Source organism: Nanorana parkeri, unplaced genomic scaffold, assembly GCF_000935625.1.
Source record: "Nanorana parkeri isolate BGI_ZX_2015 unplaced genomic scaffold, ASM93562v1 scaffold220, whole genome shotgun sequence".
In the NCBI taxonomy this organism is placed as follows: domain Eukaryota; kingdom Metazoa; phylum Chordata; class Amphibia; order Anura; family Dicroglossidae; genus Nanorana; species Nanorana parkeri.
In genome coordinates, this window is record NW_017306488.1 from 904,447 (window position 1) to 928,546 (window position 24,100).

At 40.9% G+C, this 24,100-nt stretch overlaps 1 protein-coding gene across 1 annotated transcript in view; it reads right to left on the reverse strand.

Annotated features, from left to right (window-relative positions):
- Positions 1 to 4,825: 4,825 nt before the first annotated feature.
- Positions 4,826 to 24,100, reverse strand: part of ASAP3 (ArfGAP with SH3 domain, ankyrin repeat and PH domain 3) — a 45,735-nt gene continuing 26,460 nt past the window's right edge. The window contains exons 13-25 of the mRNA XM_018555965.1: positions 18,880 to 18,928; positions 18,608 to 18,768; positions 17,439 to 17,572; positions 17,257 to 17,348; positions 14,000 to 14,168; positions 13,826 to 13,911; positions 13,595 to 13,710; positions 10,844 to 10,911; positions 10,339 to 10,440; positions 7,978 to 8,167; positions 6,811 to 6,985; positions 5,408 to 5,472; positions 4,826 to 4,993 (exon numbers count right to left, since the gene is read on the reverse strand). Of these exons, the coding sequence (XP_018411467.1) occupies positions 4,929 to 4,993; positions 5,408 to 5,472; positions 6,811 to 6,985; positions 7,978 to 8,167; positions 10,339 to 10,440; positions 10,844 to 10,911; positions 13,595 to 13,710; positions 13,826 to 13,911; positions 14,000 to 14,168; positions 17,257 to 17,348; positions 17,439 to 17,572; positions 18,608 to 18,768; positions 18,880 to 18,928 (1,472 nt within the window). The 3' untranslated portion in view covers positions 4,826 to 4,928. The remainder of the gene's footprint in view (positions 4,994 to 5,407; positions 5,473 to 6,810; positions 6,986 to 7,977; positions 8,168 to 10,338; positions 10,441 to 10,843; positions 10,912 to 13,594; positions 13,711 to 13,825; positions 13,912 to 13,999; positions 14,169 to 17,256; positions 17,349 to 17,438; positions 17,573 to 18,607; positions 18,769 to 18,879; positions 18,929 to 24,100) is intronic.

Below are 24,100 nucleotides of genomic sequence, written 5' to 3' on the forward strand. Positions count from 1 at the left end.
GAGCCAAAGAAAAAGAACAATGAGATGTGTGGGGGGGGGGGTGGGGGTCTAATCATTCACCACTCTATCCAAAATGAAAAAATAAAGTTTGAGCTTTAGTTGCACTTTAAGTGATTCTAAGTAAAAAAAAACCCAAAAGGTTTAAGGTGACCAACAATAGGTGGATATTTTATAATAGGACACTTTGTAGCTATCCAGAGTCAGTGGACATTAGAGTGAACCAGATACCCTAGTAAAGAAAGACTGCTTTCTTTGACATTCCTGGGGACATCTACCCAATAGGATGGCTAGAAAGTGATACAGCCTAAAAGCCTGATAAGAAATTCAAAAGGAAAAAAAAAAAAACTAGCAGGGAATCAGCCTTGTAATAATTCATCAGGTACATTCCATGTGTCAGGATATGGCTAACACATTGGACTTCACTGCTAATGTGAAGAAAGCTTTTCACATACAAAGCTAAGAAAACTGTGCCATAAGCTGACAAACACATTACATATGAGATAATTGGAAAATACGCCTACACAGTTCGAAAAAAAGTATAAGGGAAAATATTGAACATATGTAACTCTGTCACTGACACTTTATTTTTTGATGTTTTCTGCAATTAGTTTGGAGCTCTGCTTGTCTTCTAACTACATTAAATCATTTAGACAACTTGCCAATATCACAAGCCAAAACCCATGACAACTCATCAGATTTCAGTTTGCCAGTTCTCAAGCCCAGAAAAACTAATTGCTGAAAGGTTGCTATTAGGTACTGCACTCTCTACACTGCTCTTCCTGCTGTTAGGATTTAAGATGGCAACATACAGGTTTGTTACAGGGTCCTCTCGAAATGTTATGACTATTATTATTAGCTGTTACTGTTATACAAGTCTGCATCAATACACTCCTATCATGCCATAGCATACAGCAACAGAAAAGTCCTAGGCTGAGATGATGTCATCAGTTTGCTGCAAGCAGGAGAAAGCATTTCCTAGGACTGAGATTACGTCAATAGTCTGCTGCAGGCAGGAGGAATCATTTCCTCAGGCCGAGATGAGGTTATCCGTCTGCTGCATACATGAGGGAGCTTTTCCTCAGGCTGAGATGATGTCATTAGTCTGCTGCAGGCAAGAGGAAGCATTTCCTCAGGCTGGGATGATGCCATTAGTCTGCTGCAGACAGGAGGAAGCATTTACTAGGGCTGAGATGATTTCATCAGTCTGCTGTGGGCAGGAGGAAGCATGTCCTTAGTCTCCTTTTACCGCATTTCTTTGTAGCAACTCACAAGGAGGCTGTAGGAGGGGGCTGGGCAAGAACTGCACTGCCAAGAACTGCACTGGCACCAGGATGCACATGAAAGTAGATGTCAAGCCTGGATTAGGTCTGAACAAAAATGATGCTGGCCTTCTGGACATAAAAGCAGAGAAATACACTGTCAGTGAGAGTACTGTGATTTCTGTGAAATACTAGATACCTGTAAGTGTTGCACCTAGATACCCTGTTTCCCCGAAAATAAGACCTACCCCGAAAATAAGACCTAGTACTATTTTTGGGAATTGCTAAAATATAAGACCTACCCTGAAAATAAGACCTAGTTGTGACCATTCCCAGGGCCGGTGGTGGCATAAGGGGGAACTTGAAGAGCCGCAGGAGAGAATCAGCGATGCCAACTAAGCCAGCGCTAGAGAAAGCGAGGCGGCACTAGAGGGAGCAGAGCCGCATAAGCCGATGCCTCCTCTATAGCGCCGGCTCCTGTCACAGGCGGAGTGATACCAAATGCACCCCGCCTGTGAGGAATCGATAGTGAAAGTGCGCTTCACTCATTCTGGCCAGCGATTTGGTTAGCAAATTTCTCTTGGAAAGGTACGGCAACCCTGATTGCCCTGATCATCATATTTTTGTACATGAATAAGTGTGGATTGTTGTACATAAAAAAAAAATAAGACCTACCTGAAAATAAGACCTAGCGTGTTTTTTTGAGCCAAAAAAAATATAAGACAGTGTCTTATTTTCGGGGAAACACGGTATTACTTAGCATGCATGCACTTAACTTCAAATGGACATGAGAAGCTAAGTCCTCTTTAAGATGCTATACTGTATAAAATTGTTGGCAATAGCTTCCAAAATGGATTGCTCTTTTCAACTATTGTGCACATATAAAAGAGATCAGCTTCCCCAAGATAATGTATTAATGTTTTAAAATTGTTGTTTCTATGCGCAGTTTGTAATTCTGTATGTACATGGGGCAGTCATTATGATTGTGCCTTGCTGCTCTTCTTATCTCATTGTTTTTGTTCATTAAGGGCAATGAGTTTTTGCTGACATACACATTGAGGGGAATTTATCAAAACTGCAGCAGTTGTGCATGGCAACCAATCAGCTTCTCTCTTTCATTTTCAAAGCTTACCTCAACAAACTGAAGAGAGAAGCTGATTTGTTACCATGGGCAACTGCTCGAGATTCTGTCTTCTCCAGTTTTAATAAATTCCCCCCATGAATTATAATTATATACATATATAATTATTTTAATGACAGATCCTCTTTAATCAGCAATACTCTGCCATGCAACGTCTAGAGCTACAAATAAAAGACACTTTTATATCTACTTGAAATTCAAAAAAAATCAGAATTATAGGAAAATAAGACCATTTTTTAATTTACCCATGTATTTTTAAGACATACATATTAAGGGATATATGTACACAAATATTGCTGTTGCAGGAATTCTGTCAAAATGTTTAACTGCTAATAACTTATTTCCACCCTACACGTTGCCGTCAACGATAATAATAATCGTCATAGTACAGCAGGACAAACTGTTGCCAAATTGCCAAGGATATTAATAACACTATCAAGGGTGGAGCATAACAGGATTATGGATGCACAAAGTTATATAAGGGATGGAAGACACAGAATAAAGCTGGCCATACACTGTTCAGGCAAAAATGGGTGGATGAATCTCCTGCTGGGCTACTGTATTCTGATAGCGGCAGGAGTGCCCCTGTCTGAATTACCCAACAGTGACTGCAGCTGTACGGCTGGTAATTTTTCGCCCGCCTACTTTGATTTTCTGATTGAAGGATGTTGGATGGAAGGCTGCCAACAGGGCCCCCCACTGGGCAAATTTATCGAAGAACCGTCCAAAATTGCACAGTGTTGGCCAGCTTAAGGGAAAACGCTTTATAATGTGCTCACAGTACAGAAAAATAAAAGCAAACTGCATCCGGTACAAATATTTCAATGTGATGTGTGCAGGAAAGTATTTTGAAAATGTTTACAAGGTTATTCATCACTTTAACAGTTTCAGCTATAGGATACAAATATGCTTGCTTGACATCAATGAAAGACATAAAAACTGGAATAAAAATGGAAACCAGCATGACTATGCACCCATCAGCCATGACATTATGACCACTGAGAGGTGAAGTGAATAACATAACATTGGGTGGGATATATTAGGCAGCAGGTGAACATTTTGTCCCTGAAGTTGATGTGTTGAAAGCTCAAAAAAGGGGCAAGTGTAAGGATTTGGGAGAATTTAAAAAGGGCCAAATTGTGATGGCTAGATGACTGGGTTAGAGCAACTAACCACTAACCAACAATTCATCCCCACACAGCCACCTCCTCATATATCACTTTCCCCTTCTTCTTAGATTGTAAGCCCTCACAGGCAGGGCCCTCCTTACCATCTTGTCTTGAGTTGTATTGTAATTATAATGTCTTCCCTATATTGTAAAGCTATATAAATCCTGCATAATAATAATAACTCCAAAACTGCAGCTCTTGTAGGGTGTTCCTGCAGTGGACAGGACCTACCAAAAGTGGTCCAAGGAAGGAAAACTGGTGAACTGGCAACAGGATTATGGGTGTCCAAGGCTCCATGATGCACGTGGGGAGTGTAGGCTGTAATTTGATTCAATATAAGAGCTACTGTAGCTCAAATTGCTGAAAACGTTCATGCTAGTTCCGATTGAAAGGTGTCTGAACACACAGTGCATCGCAGTATGTTAAGTAGGGGCTGCATAGCCACAGACAACTCAGGAGCCCATGCTGACCCATGTCCACCCCAAAAGCGTCTACAATGGGCAAGTGAGCATCAAAACTGGGCCACAAAGCAATGGAAGAAGGTGGCCTGGTCTGATAAATCACGTTTTCATTTACATGTGGATGGCTGGGTACGTGTGCGTTGCCTACATGGGGAAAAGATGGCACCAAGATGCACTATGGGAAGATGGCAAGTGTGATGCTTTGGACAATGTTCTGCTGGTAAACTTTGGGTTCTGCCATTCAGGAGAATGTTACTTTGACACATACCACCTACCTAAACATTGTTGTTGACCAAGTACACCCCGTCATGGAAAAGTTATTCTTTGATGACAGTGGCCTATTTCAGCAGGATAATGTGCCCAGCCACACTGCAAAAATGGTTCAAGAATGGGTTGATGAATGCAACAACGAGTTTGAGGTGTTGACTTGGCCTCTAAATTCTCCAGCTCGCAGTCCAATCGAGCATCTGTGGGATGTGCTGGAAAAACAAGTCCGATCCCTGGAGGCCTCCCTCGCAACTTACAGGACTTAAAGGTTCTGCTACTGACGGTTTGGTGCTCGATACCACAGAGGTCTAGTGGAGTCTATGCTTCGATGGGTCAGGACTGTTTTGACAGCAACAGGGGGGACCTACTCAATATTAGACGGGTGATCATAATGTTATGGCTTATTGGTGTATAGAAAATATAGAGACAGCATTACAGCTATCTGTACAGACTATGAAACATATACTATTTAAAATAGATGTGAAACTTGCAGAAATGTCTGGAAGCAAACCCTTATTTTTCTTTGCGGCAAACTGTGCCCTGTGGAGGCACTATATAAATAAATGATGGTGGAAATATTCAACCAATAATGATGTATACTGTTCTCTAGACAGTAGACAGTCCCATGTTATCACTGTGGAGATGCAGAAGGCTGCTGATTATCATCACGATTAAATCTCCCTCTGGAAATTCCACCTGAAATCACAAGACCCAACAAAACATGTAGCATTTAAAAAAAGAAAACTGTTACTATAATGTTATATTCTCCTATTATGTTTAAAAGAGTCTTTCTACCTGAATTAATTATCTGTTCTAAATGGTTCTAACATTTTAAATCACTCTTGTACACAATGCTGTTCATTGAACAAAAACAATAGGCTGTTGCTTATAGTCCTCCATCCATTTGTAAATTCTGATTTGTAAAACTGAAAGATGGAATCTGCCTGGCTGCTCTAGGCAACACCTTAACTTTTCTTAGGTCCAGTGTTTGGATACCTCTCCCTGGAAACTATACTTCCTTTAACAACCCCCTTTCCTGCTCTTCCTTCACACTTATAACATTCTCCAAGGCACTGGGTGTCAATGTTGACCAAAGCAGTGGAGGCCTACCTTGTGCTGGACTTTCCATATTTTGGGAGCATCTCACCCTCCTGTAGGACTTCACTCCATCCGTGCTGCAATATGTAGACACTGGTATTAGTTTAAAGCTGAAGTTTAATCTATCTTTATTTTGCCTTTGCTGGTTCCTCTCTTCCCTCTTCATCAACATTGATAATGATATTTTAAATCAAACCTTCTTATTCTCATTACATACCTTTTTTTAGACCCAGCGACCTGATCAGAGGGTCTCAGTGCTACTTTATATAATAAAGGCAGATCATGGCTGGTGGGCGGGGGGGGGGCAGCAGGGTGCTGTACTGTACTGTGCTGCTTGAGAACATCATAGCACCACGTCTCTGTACTCCTCTCAGTAGCCCTCAGTACTGATGCAAGCAGTTAGCGGACTCTTGGGAGGAGCTTTGCAAATGTGCAAATGTTTTGATGGGTGGTTGTCAGACTGCAGAAGTGTGCATTCTTAAACAGACTGCATTTGCATGCAGACCACCCTGGGTAATGCCCACATGGTGTTAAATTGATATCCAACATATGAAAGGGGTGGGCCAGGGACAGCTAGGACATTCTCCAACCAGGAAATTAGGTAGGCCCTCGTGAAAATAGAGCAAGCAATTTCAGTACAGGAAAGGAGCCTGTGTAACTTTACAAGACTGAAGGCACAGCTCTAATTGATCACTTGGAATTTTCTCTCTGTAAGGTCTCTGCATCTGAGTTCCTAGTTCCACCCATCTGCCATGCCATAATGGGAATATCGTGAGCTACAAGTTTCTGTTTATTTTAAGCTATACAGAATGCACAGAGGGATTGAGAATTGCAGCCAAACAAATCCAAGAATTCTACTCAGGAGGTCTTGCCACTGGAGACTCACAGATAAACAAGTTGCAGTTGGTGGGGGTGCTCTCCGCACACCTTTCAGCAGTCCCGGCCAATAAACAAAGATGGTGCTTGTAGTAACTACCACGGATGGCACCGTGCAAAAGACAAAGTAGAAGAAGATAGGTCACCAGCACTCAAAAATAATTCAAAATGAATAAGTCCTTTTTATTGGACAATTGTGTCACGACAATCAAAAAGAGCCTTTTTGATTGTCGTGACACAATTGTCCAATAAAAAGGACTTATTCATTTTGAATTATTTTTGAGTGCTGGTGACCTATCTTCTTCCACAGACAAACAAGACACTAGGAGGTGAGTCAAATCAGCAGAATCCATTTGTGGTAGTCAGCAACATGGGCCCATGTTCAGGGCTTCCCTGAGCACACAGAACTGTTTTCTGGCTGCTGAAAGTACAAGTAGGCATTTTTTATCTCATAGCTTTGTGCTAGTTTGGTACTTGTATACTAGTTTTAGGTTTACTGTATTACATTATAAGAGAAGCCTGATGAATGCCATTCTCACCTAAATTGTCCATGACTATGACTATTTTCAGCATTATAGCGAGTAGGTTCAGATGCTCGTCTCTGTAGTCCTGCATCAGAAACTCCCTCCCAGTCCTCTCTAGTTGGGGAGTAAGAGGAAGTGCTGAGTGGTCTCTCCAAACTGCCAGTTAGAGGGGAAGACAATTCATGGCCTTCTAAACAGAATGAGAAATAAGCTTGTTAGTTGTGCATAAGTACATCTAGTACATATATACTGTATATATATGGACATTTCCACGAATCCTCATATTAAAAGCATTAGTGCATATATGTTGCAACATTACAATGAGGCTCAGTCTCCTGAAGATAACCCTTAGTTTCAAACAAGTTATAGCTTGTTTAAAAGAATGTTCCACCAATGAAGTGCATGCGGGCTATTTTAGGAGCAGGAATTCTGACTAACAAAAGTTAGGTTCATGCTTGTGCTTAGGCACATCAAAACAAACACAGCTTTTAGTTTAAGCTGAACGCCGGGCATATCAATAACATAATAATAGAGTAATAGCCTTTACTTTTCACATTATGAGAGTGATTTATATTCAAAATGTGCAAAAGTTCCATATTTTGTACCATTTGCTGCAACGCGGTTTTGCTTTCAACTGATTTCCTGTGCTGCAGGCTGTTCCATCATCCATCACCCCTGAGTCTTCTTTGTACTAGCAGACTGGTCAGTGGGCCCCACTTTATGGGCATACAGTCTGCCCGGTCTGCCCCTTGCCATGTAAATGACAGCTCTACCCTGCCACTTCCTTTGTAAGTAAGCCTAGAGGACTTACTTACAAACTCTACACACTGGGAAATGCAGTTCCCTGCACAGCACCTACATCACTGTTATGTGGTAGCACCATGGCCATGAAAGCCCTCCTAAACAGTACTTTATTAAAACAGGAGAGCCACCATTAAACAGAAATGTAGGTATTAAGAGCTACGGTATATTTGTTATTAAAATGCAAAATTTCCAAAATCCTCAGGAATCTAGCAGACCACAGCTTATTCTGGTGTTGACTGGAGTTGAGATTAAATAAGACAAAAGTGTTGGTCAGGTCTAAATAAACCAATGTAATCAGGAATTATCTTAAATTAATCAGCCCATTATGAGCTGTTAAAACATGAAATATAGTAAAGCACTATAGTGAGCACTCCTTACTTCGGCTGTGGCTCTTAGCAGGTAAAGGTGGAGGATTCTCCATACTATGCGATCTCTGATTTGGTGGAGCTCTTGCAGGCATAACAAAAGTCTCATAAGTCCTGTTACTGATGTCCAGTCCCAGTGAGCTCTGCCTGGAATAAGGTCTAATCGAAGATTGCAACAAAGGATTCTGGGATAATGGGCTCAGCTGAAAGTGGAAAAGATACAAGTGAAAGGATGTAAACAGCATGCCAGGAACGTCATAAATGCAAGACTTCTAGATCTTTAAACTTGATTGTCAGACATGAACAAATAAAGTGATTCCTGGCATTCCTCCTGCTATTCCATCTAACAGTACCCGCTAAGGGTGTTGTGCGCCCATTATTGTACCTTCCCTCATGTCACAGCTGTGAAAACAATTGACTCTATCTTCAAAAGTCTGTCTGTGTTTAGTTTGCCCTAGATACAATGACATCATCCCTCCTTTCCCGGCTGGCCAAAATGACTGTTCTTTTTCTATTGGCTGAGGTTAACCAATAGAAAAAAAATAATGCCAGGAAAGGGCGGAATGAGGGAAGTAAAAGTAAAAGGAAGGAGGTAAAATAATTTAGTACACATAGTTTTCACAGCTGCTATCTATGGATTGCTACATAACAGTGACACTAGAGACAGAATAATGCAGAGAATAAACAGCCTGTATGCAGAGGTACTGTTAGATGGGATAACAAGAAGAATGGAATGAGTCACTTTTGTTATATAAAATACATTTTTTAAATAGTCCAAAAAATTACATTTTAAAAAATGTTGTTTATGGTGGGTGTGCACATTTGTATTTATTTTACTCAGGAGGCTATAGGTATTGTGGATCACCATCCTTGTGTGAATACACTTAAATACACTATATTGCCAAAAGTATTGGGACGCCTGCCTTTACACGCACATGAACTTTAATGGCATCCCAGTCTTAGTCCGTAGGGTTTAGTATTGAGTTGGCCCACCCTTTGCAGCTATAACAGCTTCAACTCTTCTGGGAAGGCGTCCACAAGGTATAGGAATGTGTTTATGGGAATGTTTGACCATTCTTCCAGAACCGCATTTGTAAGGTCAGGTACTGATGTTGGACGAGAAGGACTGGCTCGCAGTCTCCACTCTAATTCATCCCCAAGGTGTTCTATCGGGTTGAGGTCAGGACTCTGTGCAGGCCAGTCAAGTTCATCCACCCCAAACTCACTCATCCATGTCTTTATGGACCTTGCTTTGTGCACTGGTGCGCAAGTCATGTTGGAACAGGAAGGGGCCATACCCAAACTGTTCCCAAAAAGTTGCGAGCATAAAATTGTCCAAAATGTCTTGGTATGCTGATATCTTAAGAGTTCCCTTCACTGGAACTAAGGGGCCAAGCCCAACCCCTGAAAAACAACCCCACACAATAATCCCCCCTCCACCAAACTTTACACTTGTCACAATGTAGTCAGGCAAGTACCGTTCTCCTGGCAAACGCCAAAGCCAGACATGTAATTTGGATTGCAAGACAGAGAAGCATGAGTCGTCACTCCAGAGAACAGTCTCAACTTCTCTAGAGTCCACTGGCGGCGTGCTTTACACCACTGCATCCGATGCTTTTCATTGCACTTGGTGATATAAGGCTTTGATGCAGCTGCTCGGCCATGGAAACAAATTCCATGAAGCTCTCTACACACTGTTGTTGTGCCAATCTGAAGGCTTCATGAAGTTTGGAGGTCTGTAGCTATTGATTCTGCAGACACTTGGCGACTTCATCGCACTGTGGGCTTCAGCATGCGACCCATTCTTTCACAAATGTTTGTAGAAGCAGTCTGCATGCCTAGGTGCTTGTTTTTATACACCTGTGGCCATGGATGTGATTGGAACACCTGAATCCAATGATTTGGAGGGGTGTCCCAATACTTTTGGCAATATAGTGTATTTGTTTTAGGTGATATTTTTTTCTGATATTGTTAAATGAATCATGTTGGTGTAATAGGATTTTTGTACTCACCATAAAATGTTTTTCTTGTAGTCCATGAAGGGACACAGAAAGCCTTTCCCCCTTGGGTTATACTGCTTCCTACAGGATGCTTGGACACTGGCAAGCAATACAAAAGGTAGGCCAGCCCAAGAAAACCTCTCCTACTACCAGCATACCTCAGTTTTGCAAAGCAGTACTCAGAGCATGATCAAAGCACAGAAGGTCAGGACCTGTGTCTGTGTACCTTGTTTATTCAGGACACAGGAAGTCTTTCACCTTTGGGATGTCTAAAAGCAGTCCAACTGAACGGTGGGCAACACAGCAAACAATCACTAACAGGACTAACAAAAACAGTAGAAAAAAACTGGGGACTGCCTGCAAATATCGCTCACCTTTTCTGCTTCGTCTTCATCGCTATAGCTTATTTCCTCCTCTTGATGGAACCAATCAAAATCCAGTTCAGCATTAAAATTCCCTTCTCCAGCCTTTTCCAGCTGTGACCAATTAAAGAAATATATTATAAAATTGCCTTCTTCTGGGGTAATATTAAAGGAAAACTCCAACTATAAAGATCTTTTCACTTCTGCATCATTGCTGTGAGCTGAATCATATCTCCATGCCTTTTATCTCTTGGGGATTTCCAGTTCTGCCAATGTGATTACAAAGCCTAATAAGGGTGTCAGGCTTTCCCAATGAACCCACCATAGTCCAGAATATACAATATAATTTGACAAATGCAGCATTGAGGGTGACAATAAGGGATTGGTCGGGGTAATCAATGGAATGCCTGAGAGATCAAAGACGTTTGTGGCTGATTCAACTCACTATTATTCACTCATAACTAAAATATCTTAAATATCTCTTTAGCTATATTATATCATCTCTTAAACTACATACCAGTTCTTCACATTCAAAATGCTTAAGGTTCTGAGCTAGCATCAAAGGTGTTAATCCTGCATGATTCACTGTTAAAAGACAGAAGAAATCAGGTTATCCTAGGCTGATCATCATGTATGCCACTGTAAAGTAAGAACCAGCAATGTCGGTACTTGATAATATAAAAGCAAAATCTCTGAGGGGTCCTCGCTCAGCTAATTAGTTTGGCAATCCATTATAAAATCAAACAATAGTCAAACCCTCAATGACAACCATACTCACAGAGATGAGCTTTGAAACCCTTTACATTTGTTCCCAACTGAACAGACTAATTTCATGGTTTTATCTTGAAAATCTGTCATTCTGCCCATTCATATCAAGGAATAAAGAGATACAGTCTGCCGTATTGTAAACCAGAATAGACATAGCTGATATGTGGAATGAATGTTAGAAGAACTAACAGAAGGTCTGGTAGACTGCTTGTCATCGGATGTTGCAATTCCATATTTAAAGGAAACTCAACGTTTTACTAGAAGCTGTTATTATTATTATTTACATTATAATGTATTTCTGGGACTTGTAGTCCTGCAAAGCTGGTGGTATTCTGCATTGCTGTATAATGGTTATACAGCAATGCAGAATAGCACCAACTATGCAGGACTACAAGTCCCAGCAATACATTATATTATTAAGTAGGGATTCACCAGTGCCAATACTGGGCATTTTCACAAGTACTCGTGAAAATCCCCCGATACTGCGCACAGGCAAAATGGGGGGGTGTCCAGTCAGGGAACTCCATTTGCAGGCATTAATTTGCCATGCGTTCCAGTGCAGGCGATCGCACTGCGGCCGGGAGGGGCGTGCCTGCGGGGTCATTGACTTGAATGCACCGCCACGGCCCCTCCCACCCCAGAACGCAGTGAGCTGGCCGGGATGCAATCCAGTGTGTTCCAGCACCAAATCGGGCCGGAACGCACTGGAGCTGGTGTGAACTATCCCTGAAAGTTGTAACATGCATACTGTTTATTTAAAAGGGGGGAAAGAGGTATCAAAATCATGGTTTTTTTTTGGGGGGGGGGGCCTTAATGGTTACGCCTCTGGCTGCAGCGCAAAGATGTGAATGAGCCACACAGAAATAAATAACACAGTTCTATTTGAAATGCATTTGCAATAGATGCATTTTGCTGCATTATAACTGACTGATGCTGCATTATAACTGAAGTGTGAATAGGTCCAAAAAGATGTTCCTTCTGTTTCACCCTGCATGTAATTTTCTAAAACAGATATAAAATTGAATGATTCCTTTTCATCATTTACAATGTTGGTGTACAAAATTCCCCCAGAAATCTCATTCCCTGCTTGTGTGATTTGCTCAAGGCTTTTCCCACACATCTGCATTCCTGCAATAGGAGTGTCATTCTTGGTAACATACTAATTTAAGCTGGGTATACACTGGTAGATTTCTGTACAAACATTCATATGAATGAACATTCGATAATTCCATCAGAGACTTGCCGAATGGTGTCTGAAATTTCTTTTGATTTTACCATTGGATTTTGGAATCAGTGTTGTTTCTCGATTGAAAACCACATTCACTGTAAGAATTTAAACATTGGAGAAAAACTTTCCATCCTGCTTCTTCAATTTTTTTTCTTCGCTACATTCGAAAACAATTGTTGATTTAATCTCATTAGAAAACTAAATGAACGTTCCAAAAACTATTTTTTTTCCCAAAGAAAATTTCACTGGTGTATGTTCAGCTTCAGGCTCACTCACTTTTAAGAGGATACAGGCAGTCTAGATTTTCTCGTCAAAAAAACATGTGGGTATAATAAAGACTGAATAAAGACTGAATCAAAAAAGCAATTATGAATCTGCCAAGTTTTGCTAAAATCCTTGCAATGCATAGTTTACTTAGAAGGTGAAGTTTTTTTTTCTACAAAACCTCCACCGAAGGAATATGGAGATTGATAGTTCTGATTTCTCCTTCTTAAATGTACAGCTTCCTAGCTGTTAGGTGGATCCACTAGATTTAAAGATAAAATGCCTGACAGGGCAGGAGACCTGATTTTCTTCTGCTGCAATTAAGTAACATATACAGGTCTTGCCCCTCTACCAGCCCGTGATAGGACAAAGAAAGAGGAAGCAGCAGACTGATGAGCTCATCTCTATGTCACGCTGCTCTTTCCTGCTATTGGCCTGCCCGTTGTTAGCACACAAACAATGCTGTACAACTGATTGGCTCCTAATTTTGTGTCTCCCTCTTCCAATCTGTGCTCAGGATCTGCTACAGAGGATAGAAAGAAGCTAATATCAAGCCAAGATTCAGGTACTAGCACTGTTTGCATAAAAAAATGCATTTAATTATGTAATAATGAATGAATACAGAGCTGCATTTATTTGTAACTTTTATATCTGTATGGATTTCGGCTTCAATACTTTATTAGGCCCAGACCTGTAAGACGTATGCAGATTAGGATTTTGCTATGACCTTCTAATCTGCATGCTAGACCTTCTAATCTGCATGCTAGTTCCAGGTCACTATTAGGGCCAGACACATTAGGGTCAACTAGCATTTTTAAAAAGAGGTTATCACTGGTAGCCCCTGCATTTCTTCCAGTACATTTTTCCTTTAAATATAAAAATAATTTGTTTTTTTATACAGTAATAAAAATACATTAGATTATAATGAAAGCTTGATGCTCTCTATGTGCTCAGAAATGGTAAGTGATGTTTCTAGGCATGAGGTGGGAGTGAGAGACATGTGGTTACCAGTATTCACAGATGCCTTGGCTCTCAGGAGAAGTCGTATACAATCTGGTTTGTTATATCTGACCCCATAGTGCAGAGCTGTCTGTCCATCTGCTGTTACTTTTTCCAAGGCTCCCCTGTGAAAGCAGAGTTATCCATCCAGTAAAACAGCGAGTCTCAATATGTGCAACAGTATATGTAGCTGTGCTCTAGGCAATTCTCTATTAATCATGTGTAGGGAAATGTACGAACCCATTCTGGATCAGGAAATCCACCAGCGGGAGGCAGTTCCTCTCACACAGAGAAACAGCTAGGTGAAGTGGAGTCTCGCAGAGATCCTGCAGGGGAAGTAGGCAGAACATGTGTGAGAAGGACACACGTTACAGAGGGAGAGTTGGGTGAATTTATAGTACAAGGAGATAATACCTGATTGAGTGGTTTGCTTAGATCTGTCCCATTCGCCATGCACTGCAGTAGTGCCATCAGGTCATGCCTCTGAAGAGCATCTCTGATTCCATGAAGACTGCTGCTCTTATGTCTGTTCACAAACCTATGCTCCACATACTTAGCAGTGATATAATCCTTCCTGGCATTCCTATTAAGACACAGTGATCCCTGTATAAATGACACCATCGGTCTGACAGCAAGTATAGCATGTAAAGGCACTGATCAGTGGGTGTTAAACAAGACAAAATATCTGCTTCTCCAAATGATCATCCAGCACCAACAGAGGAAGCAAGTATTTATTTAAACTCTAATCATTTTTCAACATGCAATTTTCCTGGCAAACCAATATGCAATTCCCGTACAATGAAATGATTATTTCTGTGACTCAGCTGAATGGTATTTTTACAAATGTATGATGTTAGTATGACAGAATGCTGGACGATATCTGCCTACAGTCAGGACTGGATTTACTCTCTCTGCTGCCCCAAGGCCAGATACCTCAATGCACCCGCCAAAAAACACCCCCCCTCTCCTCCCCCCCATGGAGAATGGCAGACCTGCATGCAGGCTGCATACAAGTGATATCGGGGATATCGCTGGGATCACTTTTGACGCGAGGATCTTTACACCCACACACACACACAATGGGTTGGACTTGATGGACATATGTCTTTATTCAACCTCAAATACTATGTAACTATGTAACTATGTAACTTTTACAAAACAAGCGGTGGCTTCCCTGCTGTACATTTAGCTCTGTGTGCCCAAAGCAGGACTAAATGTAGAAAACTACCCTCCTGGAGCTGCATGTCCCGGGCATTGGAAGATAGGAATTCCACACCCCTGCTGCCCCTCTACACCCTGCTGCCCCAAGGCCGGGCCTTGGTTGGCCTTGTGGGAAATCTGGCCCTGCCTACAGTACAGATTTGCACCACTATAAATTGCTTTCCTTTGACTGATAATCACCCAGCTGTTTATTGCAAGAGAAATGCAAATATGATTTGCATTTGCCAAAAAATATCCCATACATTAGCCAAAAATCCCATACATGTCTCCTGGGCATATAACATGCTTTAGTGTCAAATATTTGCATTAGAAAATAAACAAGCCATTACAATGTTCTCATTGAAGCTGACAACAACACTGCAAGTGTTCATAAACATTCACTGCAAATATGCATGTCTAATTTTTTGTAAATGCTCTGGCTGTAGCACATGTCATTCATTCAAATGCAATATGGTTACATTTTCCATTGCAGAGTACAGATTCATGTTTTTATGTGCTGGATTCACAGTCAAGTTATTCGTACTAACATCATGCACACCCAAGAGCCATTAAATTAAAGGGTCGGTGCCCCTAAAACTAATATTATAGTTTTGGTAGATGCTGGTGAGGTAAACCACCTGACAATTTCTTCTATTAACAATTTCTTCTATCTCTCAGGTTTCTAGAGGTGAGGTGAGATATCTGCACTTGAGTTCCTAGGTCTGCTCACCTGGTGTATGAGGTGGATTTTTGTATTTAATATTATTGAGAACGCCACAGGAGGTGTTAGGACATGCAAAGGTTGATGGGAACACCCTATACTCGCAGGTGGGCAATAACAGCATGAGGAATTATATTATGGGGTATGCAATATACAGTATATAAGAAGCCATGGGATTGGTATATTCTTTTCTCCTGATATTTGAACAGAGCAACAGGAGTTTATTAAAAAGTTAGGTATATGTGATTGGGGAAAGGAGGTATTAAAGCCAAACTGTTTCTTTGCCCTGCGTGGGTATTTACAGGTTGGTTTAACACCCAACCTCAGTCAAAAGTTTTTTTGCTTCTGAAAAGAGTAGAGTAAAAATGGCCATACATAAATTTTTCAATTAACTTTTGTTGAAGGAGCCAGTCCAGAAAATCTGAGCCGTACAGTGACAGAAGTCAATCAGCTGAAGTCAGTGTTCTGGTATTTAGAATACAATACACCAGTGGAGGGGGGGAAGGATTCCCCAATCCACACTGTTAAAGGAGAACTATGGGGTCAGGGCTTTTCCCCATAGTTCTCCTTAGGTTAACGGGAGGACACAAACTAGCGTCCTCCCGTTACCCTAAGCTCAGTATACCGCAAGTTACAGCTCGCGGTATACTGAGACACCACAGCCGGAGCGGATGCCGACATCTATGTCGAGATCCGCCCAGCTGCGTGAGTGACAGCTGGCTCTGCCTATCTAGAGGCAGAGCCAGCTGTACCCGCCCCCTCCCCCGTCCGTTCCGCAAGTCAGTGCTGGCGGATCGGAGCGGGGAGGGGGGAATCCAGCCCCTCCCCTGTCACGGCAGAGAGCCGTGCCAGGATCGAGGGGTGAGCGAACGCCGGTATCTGTTCGCTCACCTCCCGATCTACTGAGCCGCCCTGTGACAGTCTCATCGTCACAAGTCGGCTAGAACTATGAGGTGAGTGGAAATCACTCATCTCATAGTTCTCCTTTAAAGCAGATGAGGGAATCCATCGTTTTTTTTGTTTATTTTTTAGTTTAGCTCTGTGGTGCGGAAAGGGAAAAAACTAACAAGTTTTTATCGCTATCTGCAAATCACTTAGGACCCTGTTACATTAAGATAAGAAATGCAGTGTCACTGGGACTTTCACCAATGGAGATACAGATAGCAATAAAGATTAGTTCAAGGTTAAAATAAAAAACATTTTGTCTAGAATCTGGCTTTAACGTGCCATTACTAATTAACTATAACATTACATATGGAACAAGATTTATCTGCTCCCAAAAAAGTTCCAGGGACTTCAGGTACCATTGCATTTCTAAAAACATATAGCCAGATAAACTAAGAGTAGCAGTTGTTGAGCAATTCAAATTGTCACACAGGACATCTTATTTTGCCACATCACATGGCAAAGAAACTATTATGTTGTAGCACATATAGTTTTTTTGGCGCATAGTAGAATGTGTAATTGCCTTGCGCCATCTTCCTCTTGGCACACTACTGCACACCTCTATTTTGCAAAATATTGACACTAATTTTCTTAAGCATTATGTGATTGGTGCAGATTGTGAGACTTTTTGTGTGGAAAGTCACACTTCGGATTTTTTTTACAATTGATGCACTAGTCGTATCTTTCCTTTCAAACTGAGCTATTATTTGGCACATCCGAAAAAAAGTGTCCCACGTACCAAAAATCTGGCGCACTGACACCATATTTCACAATCCATACCAGAGTCATCCACACAAAGACTTACATATCGCTGCTGGGTGTAGGCTTTGGATTTGGAGTAGGAAGTACAGCTTCAAAAACTTCATTCAGTTTGGCATTCCCAACTGAAACGGCAAGCTTTAAACACAGGAAAATGTAAAAGGTATGAGAGTGAGAATTTCATATATAAAATTAGATGGGCTTATATATGAACAGCTGAGCACCTACCAACAATTCACATGTGCTCAGCAAATCCAGAGTTAAAGACTGGACTCGTGAGTGGCGCACCCCTAGATCACGATGAATCCCAGAACACTCGATGCAGATGACAACACCTAGGTTTGTAGAAACCCAGGAGGGATCTGTTATAAGAAAAAAACAGATACACACATTCCAGCACATAAGCAAGATGGGTAACAATTTAAAGTATAAGATGGGAGAATAATCTGTGAGCAATAACACAATATAACAAAGACATGAGGGAGTGTCAGAGAAAGAAAATAGAGAAAATAAAGGAAGGCATATATTAACCACGCAGAAGCCTATGTGGTTGATATAAGGTGTGGGAGATATGGCCTAAAACACTACAACAAAGTTTCTTAGGCGTACCTCCTATGCCCTGCTCCTTCCCCTGCCACTACTATTATCTGCAATTACTGGCTTTCAAAATGATATGTATTATATAGCAGTAGTAGCTGTCAAAATGCAGCCACTCCTGTGCAAAATGGCATTTGCAGGTAGTCTGCAAGTGTCACTGAGTATTACAGTGTAAAAATGAATTGCTACATTGTATTTACTATTTTATTCATATGTAGATCACAGACCTGTTCTTTGCTCTGCATATTACATCAGTTAAAGAAACCTTACAATAAAAAAAAAAGTAAATGTAAGTAATGTATTCATATTTAATCCCTTATGTATCTCTAAGAAGTACTAATTAACGTAAACACCCCCCTTCTTCCTTAGCTATTACTTCTCCTCTGCTGATTTCTTTTTTTTTTTACCAATAATGCTTTTTTTGTTTCCATTTCTTTTGTTTTCAGTGTCACATAAAAATAAACCATAGCAGAAACATCATGTTGGTGTCAATTTCAATTAAACAAAATATAGAATAAAATGTATACTTTTTATTTACAGAGTCACTATTTATTTAAAAACTAACACTGGTCAAAGTGGGAATTGTATATATATTACATAAATTATTTTTACACAACAATATTGCTAAATGAAAGTCTACTTCGACCCCACAAAAAACAATGCACGGTAAATGTTACTTTGTTATCGTAAGTAATGACATAGCTACTGTCACAAAATAGGCTCACAGTGGAAATGTAAAAACTGCTCTGGTCCATAAAGAGTATAAAGGTATGAGAGGTAAAGTGGTTAATATAGCTTACCAGGGGCTCCGCAGTCACAGCACACTTGGTTCCCAGGTAAGGACCTGATCTCATTAATGATCTGCTTTGTTAGTTGATGGGAGCTGTCACTCAAGTTTCCATCCCCACCAAAGGCTGCATTCAGTGACTCATCTTTACTATTCTGCAGTACAGATATCCACCTTCACAAATTAAAGAAGAATTTGGGAAAAAATGTAATAATTGGAACAGCCATGCCTGAAATAAAAGCAGAAGAAGCAGAAGAAAAGTAAAGACTATCATTTAATACTTACACAAATGCCTCAGATTCATCCTCAGCTTGAAAGTGATAAGTTCTGTTATCTAAAGGTTCAGACACAAGTGATTTATATATTTATATAATTCTAAAGAGGATTTCCACCACAAAACTAGAAAGTCACTATCAGGTCACCATAGTCATTACAGGCTTTGTATAATCAACTTTACCAAAACTATGACATAAAAGGACTCTAAACTACGGAATCAATTTGTATGCAGTCAAACACGTCCTTGCACTACGCAGTTGTTGGTAAATCTAAACGAGACTGTACAGTCAGATTGTAATGTAGGTGGCGAAATATCAGAATGCATACTACGCCAAACATTGCTGCCCTTCTAGTCCCCAGCTTTTCCTACCCTATGAACACAAGTTGCTTTGGAAAAACAGAAATAGCACCACTGACTGACTTCTCTATCTACCAAACATGCACCCCTGTAGTCCTATCATCCCACAAACCCTCTGTAACTAATAGCAGTTTACTAGTGCTAGAATAGCAGCTAGATAAAAGTGATATTGCCATACGCTTACACTTCCTGAAATCAATTGTTAACAATAGGTGTTACTGCAAAAGGTCACAAGTGAATGTTACATTCTATTGTGACTTCGTGGTTCACAGTTTAGCTTAAAGTATATTTGCCCTTTCACTAAATATTATATATTTGTACTTGTCCATGCAACCTATGAAAAATCCCAATATAATACCCATACTAAAGATAAATCCAGTTTCCTGCGGTATAGCCCGGCTCTGTGTTGGCATCCACCTTTGCTGTTAACAAGGTGGTCACCACTAGAGGCTGCTGTCTGGAGGGGAAAGTCCAGCTCTATATTGACCTGAATGAGAAGAGCCAGAGCCAGAAGGCTGAAAGGTAGTATTGTCACAAACAGTATACGTCCTTAGTAACCCATCATACTGGCATTTTTTTCAGAGGTTATCAGGACAAGTAAAAAGTAGTATTTTCTAGTGAATGTGGGTTTTACATTCAGCTAATTTGTTCCCGTTTCATGCTAAATGTACAATGATGCAGCAGCTTCCCTCCCATGTCTTGATGACAAGCACAGGAACATTACAATAGATACACATTTCAGATACCACCACTACAATGAGGGTTACCCTTAGCTTCACATTGATTCTTGTTGAATTGGCAGTGGTGCTAGAAAATAAGCACTACCACTTCATTAGGCTTGGTACAATTATGGCATCTTCACAAATTTGTGGAAGTCTGTTAAATGGCAGGGCTGCTTTTAACCCAAAGTCTAGCCACGTCCATCTGTGATAAGCCAAGGACTGTGAGGCCTGCTCTCAAACCTGAATCTTAGGTCTTCATGCTCCAAAGGATCTTTTACAGTCACAGAGTTATACAGTAGGTATTACACAAAAGTGAACTTTCTTACTACTACAAAGCCACTGGACATTATCATTTATCAGAGAAAATATAGGACGGAACTGAATTACATTTATTAAATAGCTCTGGGGTTTGTATTTATTAAACATTTCCTTCACTTTGTGTCAGCACCTTATAGAACCGGGGTTCTCAACTGGTGAGACAATAAAGGCAATAAGACAATAAACAGCTGTGTACTCAACACTAATCTATAGCCAGCCTTTGCTTTTCCAATGCAGGGCAAAGCAAACTGGTTCACTTAAAGTGACATTAAAGTCAAAAATCTTTTTCTCTCCCCTCAATGTTAATTAAAGCACTTACCTTAAATAATGTTTCTTAATCCGATCTTCCAGCGCTGCGGCGGGTCTCCGATCCAGCGCTGACTCCTCTGAGCTTGCTGGCACTTCCTGTCCCATGGTGTCTGCATGCGGGTGCACGCGTTCATAGACTTACCTTGTGTCTCTCCTCGCGTCCCGGCCGAAAATGTGAACTGCGCATGCGCCTGCCACCCCAAGATGCTTTGCGGCCGCCCGAGAAGTTTCACATTTTCGGACGGGAGCGCGCGCGGGAGACACAGGTAAGCATTAACCCTTTTCAAAGCATTTTTTTAAACACTTTTTGCATATATCTACTGCTTGCTGGTAGATATTTGCAAAATATTTGCAAAAAAACGGAGGGTTTAATAACCCTTTAACTGCTGCCCTCCCAAGCTGCACATACTCATGTTTCTCATACTCCCCAATTTCCCCAATTACCTGCTGGAAGCAAAGAAAAGAATATTTACCAGTGTACTACTAATAACATCAAGTAGATCTGCTTCTGTAACTACCACTGGAACTTATGCAGGGCTGAGTATACTGTCCCCGACCCCAGGTGAGCAACCAATCACCAAGGACCAGTGATGTATTGTGGGAGGGTATGGGAAGTCAAATGCTCACAAATACTTTGAGCTACTGGGTATTGCTTCTCTGATGCTTAACCCGAGATATAGGGGAACAAAGGGAAGGTGACTATGTGCTAATGGGGGAGGGGGGGGCGGAGGGGGCAACAGTTAATGGAACCTGTTGCTTAGCCCCACATGAACAAAGCACAGATTCACTTTAAGTTTTCTCTAGCTCCAGAAGGCACCATTAAAATATACTATTAAACAGATATTTATATTTAAAAGGCACTCACAATTCAAAAAATACACATGAGAAGAGTGCATGCGTTGACATTCAGCGGTATCGGAATATTCCAGTGAATTTAGCATACAGTCACTCTTAAAAGTTAAACTCTATATACTTTTTTTTTGCTGCCCACTAGGTTTTATACTTACCTTGGGACCCCATCCAGCGGTCCCGCTCACAGCCATTCATTTCTATGGGAAAGCTTTGCTCTGAGTGACCGCTTGAGGCTGCCAAGAGTATAGCTTTCCCAGATGTATGGACGTGACTGCAGCAAGTAGGAAGTACAGTTGTTCTTTAACTTTTAGATTTTTTACTGAACTAGAAATATCACTGCCATGCATCCTTTTTAACTTAACATCACTTTCTCTTTCCGGGGGAATAAAAATTGCTTTTCTTGTAGCTTAGCACAAATGCTTGGCTTTCCTCACAAGTCTAAACATGTGTGTGTGGACAATCTGTCTCTCTACAACTCACGTGTGATTAAATAGAAGCTGCGCTTGTCTTCTGGATTTGGCCGCACCTGGCAAGTTAGTAACTTAATTTTCGCTGGAGGCCGGTTAATCTGAAAAACAAGAAGCAGAAAACTGCAATGGAAATATCCAAAAACATGCAGCACAAAACAATGTTTGAAATGTAATATACTGGTAGCAACATTCTGTACATCTTTCTGGATTTAAATATATAAAAAAATTACATCTTAGATTGCAGCTTACAGTTACTCTGTATTTTACCAAAGACTGGCCCAATTTCCTTTAATAACAGAAATAACAAAGTTGAACTTCAGTCATAACTCTTTTAGGTCTTGTTCAGATGGCAGGCTCCACCACACTGTGATTTGCGAAGGATAGCTTTTCAGAGGGCAGTAGAGCAGAGGCTGTCTGGCATTCAGGAGGTGATACTGATGCAAACATTATACAGCAATGCAGAATAATATGAAGCTACATACTCTGTGTTGCTCACCACGGATGTGCAGGGTCGGACCAGGGCTGTGTGGGGACTCAGGAGGCTGTGTGGGGTCTGACCAGGGCTGTGCACGGTCTGACCAGGGCTGTGCGCGGTCTCACCAGGGCTGTGCGCGGTCTCACCAGTGCTGTGCGCGGTCTCACCAGGGCTGTGCGCAGTCTCCCCAGGGCTGTGCGCAGTCTCCTCAGGGCTGTGCGCAGTCTCCCTAGGGCTGTGCGCAGTCTGCCCAGGGCTGTTTGCGATCTCAGGAGGATGTGTCGGGTTTCTCCAGTGTTGTACGGGTGGGTTCAGCCAGGAGGCAGGAAGGAGGAGGAAGAGGATAATAGCCGCTGCGAGGTCCCCACAAGGCTGTCGCGAGGTCCCCAGCATCAGCGAGACCTTAGGGCAGCCGAATGTATTTAAAATTTTAAAGTGTTGGTATCAGCCCTTAGTATTGGGGAAGTATCACGAGCACAAGTACTCGTGAAAATGACCATTATCAGCTGAGATACTGGTATTGGTATCGGTGCAAACCTAATGTTTTTGATTGAGATCCACTGTGAACCATACTAATAATATACAGGAACTGAAATTTGACCAGACTATTGTTTGGTTGTTTAGTACAAAAAAAGGTACATAATGTGAATTAAAAGAAAACTGAGAGGCACTTTTCATGTTTAGATTAAGTATGACTTCCGTACACGATGAACATTACTCATAAATATGAAGGAAGTAAAACTTGGAAACTAATTGGAAACAAAACTTGTACTCTAAATCGGTAGCGTATGGTGCATGACACACTTAATGAATTAGTTTAATGGTATGTTTGAATTGTGCATTCAGGATCTATAAAAACATAAATTATTGCTATACGGCACTAAATGAAATCCTCCATGCTCTGAATCCCTTCCCTCATAATCTTCACTAGTCCAGGCACAGCTCATAATGATACTCTTTTCAAGGCTTTTCTGGTTTAGCAGGTTAATTATAAAATATAAGCATTTCTAAGGAAAACATTTAAAATGTGTATAGAGATATTAGTGCGAATGTATGGTAGCTTGATGTTAATAACCTTATTAGTGTTGTTGGCTGCATTCATTTTTTTCCCTTTATTTTTACCTGGTGATCCAGCAAATCACATCACTCATGTGGTAGGTTGACAACGCTCAATCATTTTAAAGGCTAAGTTTACCTTTTCTACCATGCTTTATGTTACAACAATATTCAGTGTGTAACATGAAACACGGTGACATCGCCAGCTACTGATGACATAAAAAAAATATGGTGGCATGAGACAGGATGTGGAGCAAAAGAGCGGATAGAGAAAAAAAGGGCAGGTTTTGCTGAACTTGTATGAATGTTTATCCAGGACTAATGAGCCTAAAAGGCAGGTGGCATATGGAAAATAATATTGATGAGTGTGCGTGAAGTTCCTCTTTAAGCAGGCAGACTGAATGATGCCAAGTCAAAGGCAGAGATCCATCTAGTGGTTAATCTACGTATTTCTGTATTTAATTATGTATTTAATATAATGTATTTAATAAAAAACATGGATGACCAACCTTGTAAAAACATGAATGTTATATAACAAATTACAAATTACTTTTAATGTGATTTTCAAAGAATCATTTAATACAATGCAGAACAGTGCGCATTGGCTAAAATCTGATATTTCTAAACACACAAGGAGTTCTCTGAAGAAGGCAAGCAATGGATGCCTATG